At 55.9% G+C, this 7,556-nt stretch overlaps 1 protein-coding gene across 1 annotated transcript in view; it reads left to right on the top strand.

The window, feature by feature from the left end:
• Positions 1 to 6,563, top strand: part of TMEM104 (transmembrane protein 104) — a 60,339-nt gene extending 53,776 nt beyond the window's left edge. The window contains exon 10 of the mRNA XM_006869683.1: positions 5,803 to 6,563. Coding sequence (XP_006869745.1) covers positions 5,803 to 6,563 — 761 coding nt within the window. The remainder of the gene's footprint in view (positions 1 to 5,802) is intronic.
• The last annotated feature ends 993 nt before the right edge of the window (positions 6,564 to 7,556 follow it).

The raw sequence follows: 7,556 nt of genomic DNA, 5'->3' as shown, positions 1-7,556 counted from the left end.
TCCTTCCTGATCCTTCCTGGTCCTTCCTGGTCCTTCTTGGTCCTTCCTGATCCTTCCTGGTCCTTCCTGGTCCTCCTTGGGCTGCAGCTGTGTCACTCTGGTCTTCTGTCTTCACATCATCTTCACCCCTTCATGCCCCATCTTCTCAGGGACACCACCATAGGATTAGGGCCGTGTAACTCAAGGTAGCACTGTTGGATAAGTGTAGGACTGCTGACCACAAGCTTCATGGTTCAAACCCACCAGCCACTCCTTGGAAACCCTATGCAGGATCTCTCTCAGTAAGGAATGACTCTGATAACAACCGCCCAGTATGGCAACAGGAGCTCTGACAGAACACAGGTGGCTGAATGGGCCCGGACCGGGCAGCATTTTGCCCGGTTGTGCAGAGGGTCGTAGGACTAGGAACCTAATAACAGCCACCCCCGACCCAATTGCTTCTTACCTGACTGGCATCTGCAAAGCTCCTAGTACCAAATCTGGTTTCACTCACAAGCTCCAGTAGACATGAATTTGGAAGGGCACTTTTCGACCCAGTCCACGCCCCAAGATTACACAGATAGGTAAGTGGCCAATTTAGGGGTTGGACCTCTTCTAACTTGAGTACTTGAGCTGTAAGGAGGAGCAGTAGGTTCCCCCCAGCACTTCCCAGGACCCCTAACAGCCGCTCCCACCTCCACCTGCCCCACCTGCCAAGCCTGCCAAAGACCTCTCCGTCACAGTTGGTCACCTGCTCCTGCTTGAGAGCCAAGAAGCTGCTGTGTCTTCTGGGATCTCAGCTGAGGCCAGCTTCTGCCAGTCTCCCAGCCACGCTCTGAGAGTTCTGCCTGAGGCAGAGGCTGAGAGCCTGCCTCATCCTTTATCATTAGCATTGGCATATTGATTCTCTGCTTGGAGAAGGGAGCGCAGACTTGATGAATGGCTCTCCACCACGCCTGCGTCACAGCTGGTCCACAGCCATGCACTAGTCTGAGAGAACACCCTGATGTTGGGACAGCCCAGGCTGGATCCTGCCCCCCGTGTTGGGATGGGGGTCACCTGGGCCACGTGCTGCAGTTAGGGTTGAGAGGACATCTCCCCAGGAAACAGCCCTGCCAGGGGACAGTAGGACACTGGCTTCTGCAACATCCTGTCTCAGGCCACCAACTGTGGCTCAGCTTACTTGATGCAAGAGTCCAGTGGTTCATGCTTAGTCCTGAGAGCCATAGCCCACACATCTGTGCTCCTCGGGCACTTGGGATCAGGAGTGGTAGGCATGTAGCATGTGGTCTCGTCTGAGTGGACATCTGCCCGCATCGTCCATGATGGCTGCGTTTTTTTATGCCCTCAAGTGCCAGGGGTCAGGACTTCTGGGCCAGCCAAGCCAAATTCCAGAAAAGCCCCTCTGGCTACACTTCCATCAGGATCAGCCCCATGACCCACCAGCCTAGGACCATAGGGCATTTCATTGCGCGGTCACAGCTCAAGGAGACTCAGGTCTGCTTGTCCTTTAACTTTACAGGAAGGCTTCAAACAATGGTCGCCTTACCCTAAGTCTCCAGCATTCTGAGTGCCCTGGGACAGGTGACAGGTTTAGAACTAGGAGACCCCGGCAAGGTCTGAGGCAGATTGCCGACAGGTGAGGCTCTTCACAGAAACAAATACCCTGCAGGGCATGTGGTTACCAAACCAGGGTCACCATCTAGCCCACCAGCTAATATGACCATTAACCAGTCTTTCTTTTGTGGTCATCTATCCCTGTAAATTCCTGGGCTGTGGGCTCCAGAGGAGCAGGGACCAGACATCCAGAAGAGTCCCTGGTTCCCAGTGGGCACTCAGGACATCTTTGTGGAGTGAATGAATGGTCCCATCTGAGCCTTGTGGGTTGCGCAAAACAAGTGCATGTCTTTCCAAGTGGGCTATTACCTCAGATATTCACAGAGAAGTCTCCTGACCCTTTGTCACTTTGCAGCTAAGCCTCTGAGGCCCGACAGCCTCTCCTCATGTGACAGGGTGCCAAGCTGCCACCCCCTTCCTCCTTGCCAGTCTTCCCTGGCTCCTCACCGCATTTCCTCACCTTTCTGAGTGTGACTTCCGGTGTGACTTCCGGTGTGAAGACAGGACTGTGGTTGTGGTCTGAGTACCCCAAGATAGGTCAGAGAAGGACCAGGCCCTGACTTCAGGGACCTGCAGCCCTTGCTGGGGGCCGACCCCCACCCCCACCACCTTGGAGGGTTAAGTCCTGCTCCTCTGGTCACCAAGCTGGCTGGGGAGAGTGCTTGCTTATCATCTCCCTCCCATCTCCACCCAGGGCTCCTAATGCCTGGCGGGGAGGCAGGCAGTGAGCTGTCAGGAAACCCAGGGTCTGTTGCTCACAGCTTCTCATACTCATTTCCTCTTGATTTCTTATCAGACCTCAGTCTGATGAGTTTGGGGACCAGCTGTCTCCTGGGACAGACCATCCATCTAGGAGGTGGCTGTTGAATTTGTCCTCCAGAGCTGGGGGCAGGGACAGACCTATCTCCCCCCGCTTGTGCTGCTATTCCCTCAGTGGAAGGGGTGCTGGTTACTGTGAACCTGACAACAGCAGCATTTTCCTTCCTTCTCCAATCCCAGAGACTGCCCATACTGTGTCCTTGTGGTACATCCTCCCCATCTCCTGCCTCAGTCACCTGGGCTCCCCTACAGAGCTGGGGAGAGGCACTCTCCCAGAATCCAAAGGCTAGGTCTTGGGCATGTGGTCCTTGTCCTTGAGAGCCAAGTTCCTTTGGGGAGTTTCTCAGCTGACAGTCATAGTCACGTGCTCCTTGCGCTGTCCTGATCATGGTCTTCCTCCCAACTAAAGTGGAAGCATCCTGCGAGCAGTCAGTGCCTGGTTTGGTCCCTGAGGTGCCCAGGATCCACAGGATCTGTGAACCCCTGACCTTGGGCAGGAGTGTTCTGTCTGCTCTTCACACAGCTTTTCTTCCACTGTCTGGGCTTGTTAACAGGGCCCACCCCATTCTTCTCTGCTGAAAACAGCTGCTTTCCATCGCTCCCCTGAGTTGCTGGCATCTTCTTAATGAGTTGGGGAGAAATGTGGGTAGCCCCCGCTTTTCACAAGTTCACCACTTTATACCACCGTGCTTTTACAAAAGACCTACACTAAGGACCTGTTTTCATTAACCAAAAAAAATCTGAATTTATGGGGGGAAAGCCAGACTAGAAAAAGAACATTTATTGTTGGTGAGTGGAATCAGCAAGCTTCTTCCCGGATCACCTCACTCAACATCAAGCCGCCGTAGCTTTGAACTGTATCTGATTTGAGGTTCTAGGTGTTATTTGGTTTGATTAAGAAGCCCTGGTGTGGTACATCAGATTGCCAACCTTAAGGTCAGTGGTTCAAACCCACCCGCCGCTCCTTGGGAGAACAATGAGGCTGTCTGCTCCTGTAGAAAAGTGCCGTCTCAAAACCCTAAGAACAGTTCTGCTCAGCTCTGATGGTGGCTGTCAGTTGGAATGGGTTTGGTATGATTTGTGACGTTATTTATTTTGAGTCTGGGCATGCTCACGTTTTTCCCATGGAAGTGATTGGTGATTGCTTCTCCACTTTATGCTATTTGGGTTTCCAAGGAACGCTCTACTTTCAGATAGAGGGGGAAGCTTACACGTTGAAAGTTTGTCTGAAACGTGTCAGAGCATGAACCAGGTGAATAGGCGGTGTGGCTTCATGAGGTCAGTTTTCTGATCCCTTTCAGCAATGGCTTGGTGAAAGTTCTAGAAAATGCTACCATCACTATTAACACTCAGACACAGAGCTTCCCAAGGCAGCTGCTGCGTGCATTCTCTTGATATCCTTGATGCCCTTTCTCGGAATGCACCCCTTCCTCCATCCCCACCCCACATCAGGGCAGTGACAGTGACTCCCTTGTCCAGGGACAGACCAGGTCCTGCCTGTGTTTCCACAACTCCTGGGAGCTGAGGAGGCTGAGCAGGGAGGCACCAGCCGACTGGTAGTTGGAAAGGGCAGGAATGTCTCCTTCCTGTCCCCTCAGGTATCCCCTGAGATGTGTGCTGGCCTCTGTCCCCGGTTGTGCTAGCTGGGCTAGGGGGAGTCAGCGGTAGCACACAGCTGTGTGTGCAGCCTCAACGTCACCCTGCTCCCTCCCTGTGAGGCAACTTGTCCGCAGCTCCTGGGACACAGATACCACAGCCAACCCTTGACCCCACTAGCCCTTCTTTAGGTCCCTGCATTCAGTGGAAACCTCTGCCAGGCTCCCCCATGCACACCTGCACCCCTACATGGACCCTTACCTACACATATCCACACCCCATGCATCCCACCCTACCTCCCCACATACTTGCCCTGCCACCATACGCTAGCCCCCTCTTTGAATCTGTCCCTTCATGGACACCACCCATGTGCACCCCCTTCAAGCCCCCCTCCCCTGCACACCTGCTCCCCCCACCAAGAATCTATGACAAAACTGGGCAGCATGGGGTTCCGGGTTGGCCCTGGGGAAACAGGAAGGCCCACTGGGTGTCTGTTTGTGGTGTTCCCCCCCCATCCCCCAGAGGATTAACCCAGAGTCTCCATCCCACTTTCCCCCCTGTCTGATCGGAGCTGAAGATTTGTGATATCCACCAGTGAGGCCAGTCCCAGGGCTCTTTCTTGTCAGGAGTATGACTGAGATGGGCGCCAACTCCAGGAGGAAACGGATCATGGCCTTGATTGGCCACTTCCGCAGGCCCGCCCCTCGCTCCCCTTTGATCTGATGAAAAGCAATAACAATAACGTAACATTTCTGCTGAGCCCCCCTCAAAGTGCTGTGGTGGGAGACTCTGGTCAACTTGTCTGTTGTCCCAGGGGACACTCTTCCTGCCAGGGACTGCAGTCGGAGTTGGCCTGAGGGCACAGTAGTAACCACTACACAGCTGTTCAGGGCAGAAAGAACAGCTGCGGGGCCACCGTCCACTCATGTTTACCAGCACCTCACCCATAGGTGCCAGGTGTCGGCACAGCTTCACTCAACGGATTGAGGCCCGGGGTCTATGAGGGCTGTGGGGTCCTTGAGTGTGCCTACAGGTGGGAGGTTCCAGAAGGGACAAGGAAAGAATTTGCTGAATCTGCAGGTGCCATTGGCTACAATGAAGGTTAGGACACCCAGGACATTTGTCCATGTCCTCCTCAGTTACTATGAGAGCCTACTGTGTCCATGAACCCTGTGGATTGTCCAGCAAAGGGGTCATAGGGAATTCTGTTTGCTCTGTCAGGGGTTTCAGGGTCCGAGTCACTGCCCTGCCCCCTGACTGTCCAGACGACCAGATGGATGCTAGTTGATCAGAGGGCTCGGTACAAGCAGCTCTCTGGCCTCTGGAATCTCTTATTCCCTGAAGTGACTACTGGCAGCTTCGAGCCTGGAACAGGCCCTGGATCCATGTCCCCTCAGTGTCTAGTAGATGCCTTTGGCCCCAGACACCTCTCTCTTCTACTCTGTCCCTCTCCCTCTGTCACCCCCAGCTCCTCAGTCACATGTCCCTAAATATAAGGGAGGGAGTGGGACTAAGTGCCAACTCCCTGCCAGCAAACCTCAAGTCCTGGAGGTGACAGGAAGCTGAGTAGGCCTGACTGGACATAGCAGACAGCTGCCACCTGGGTGCTGAGCCCTCCTTGGTGTGTGTGCCCGGGATCCCCTAGAGAAGCTGCCCGTACCTGCTGGGATGGTGCCCATGGGTCCTGGGAGTGGTATAGGTCACACTTAGCCATAATTCTCCTGGGTCCCCAGCTCCCCCTCACTGGCCCCTCTGGCTGACACCCTCCCTCCCCACCCCGTCCTCTTGCAGCCTTCGCCATCATGATCGTGCTGGCCCTGGTCCGCATCGGGCATGGCCAGGGGGAGGGCCACCCACCACTGGCCGACCCCGCAGGGATCCGGAACCTGTTTGGCGTGTGCGTGTACTCCTTCATGTGCCAGCACTCTCTGCCATCCCTCATCACCCCCGTGTCCTCCAAGCGTCACCTCACGCGGCTGGTCCTCTTGGACTACGTACTGATCCTGGCCTTCTACAGCCTCCTCTCCTTCACCGCCATCTTCTGCTTCCGCGGCGACAGCATCCTGGACATGTACACCCTCAACTTTGCGCGCTGCGACGTCGTGAGCCTAGCCGCTGTGCGCTTCTTCCTGGGTCTCTTCCCTGTCTTCACCATCAGCACCAACTTCCCCATCATTGCAGTGACGCTACGCAACAACTGGAAGACGCTCTTCCACCGTGAGGGTGGCACCTACCCCTGGGTGGTGGACCGTGTGGTCTTCCCCACCATCACCCTGTTGCCCCCTGTGGTGGTGGCCTTCTGCACCCACGACCTCGAGTCCCTAGTGGGCATCACGGGGGCCTACGCGGGCACCGGCATCCAATATCTCATCCCCGCCTTCCTGGTATACCACTGCCGCAAGGACATCCAGCTGGCCTTTGGCCATGCGACCGTCAACAAGCACAGGTCCCCCTTCCGCCACACCTTCTGGGTGGGCTTCGTGTTGCTCTGGGCTTTTTCCTGCCTCTTCTTCGTCACGGCCAACATCATCATCAGCGAGGCCAAGCTCTGATAGCATGGCCGTACATGTGTTGGTGGTGACAGGCACAATGACAGGCCCCACCTGGCCTCCCCTCCTGCAGAGGCAGACGCTCCTGGGGACAGAGGCGACCTGGCAGGTAGAGTGGCCAGGCTAAGCAGCCCAGCTCCAGGACTTGTCACAGGGATCATCCCCTCTGCTTCACACATGCACCCACCAGAGAGGCGTACCCTGCCCTGCGCAGTGGGGGACGCAGTCGCTTGTATGGGACACTGTCCCCCACCTCGCCCACCGCTGCCCCCTTGCACATTCCTGTTCTAGGGAATTGCTGCACTAGTAGCTGCTTCCGGTGACCCCTCCCCCTGGGGCTGCTGTGATGGGCAGAGGCCGCCTTCCTGACAGGCCTGGAAATTGCCGAGTGACCCTCCTAAGGGAAAGGAGCCCTGGTGGTGCCATGGGTTAAGCATTAGTATGCTAACTGCAAGGATGGTGGCTCAAATCCACCAACTGTGCCTTTAGAGAAAGATGAAGCTGTCTGCGCCTATAGAGACTTCCAGGCTCAGAAACCCTGTGGAGCGGTTCTACTGTCGTCCTAAAGGGTCACTGTGAATCGGAACCAACTCGATGTCAGTGAGTGTGTAGGGAAGGCCCGGCCACCAATGTCAAGCACAGGAGACGCTGATTGGCACCAGGCTCTGTGGCCCAGAATGCCAAGAGCCCTGTGTGGGGGACTCCGGAGCAGTGGGTCAGCGTCCTGGGTTGAGTTTAAATGTGAACCCTTTGCAGGAACCCCTGTCCACAGCTGCTCATCTACCTGGCCCCTATGGACCCAGGACCGCAAGAGGGCCTCCTAGGGAGCCTGCTGTGGGTGTTTGGTGTCAGTGCCTCAGGGATAGAAGGGTACAGGGACCCCATGCCCATTCAAGGACGGCAGGGTGCCCTGGGGCCCCACCCCCTCCCAATCATGATGCCCCTGCTGGTAACCCGGATGAGCACTGCCTTTCAACGTGCCTTCTGCTTGGTGGT

Source organism: Chrysochloris asiatica, unplaced genomic scaffold (assembly GCF_000296735.1).
Source record: "Chrysochloris asiatica unplaced genomic scaffold, ChrAsi1.0 scaffold00132, whole genome shotgun sequence".
NCBI classification, from domain to species: domain Eukaryota; kingdom Metazoa; phylum Chordata; class Mammalia; order Afrosoricida; family Chrysochloridae; genus Chrysochloris; species Chrysochloris asiatica.
The sequence above is the reverse complement of the archived record's forward strand: the minus strand, read 5'-3'. Positions and strand labels throughout refer to the sequence as shown.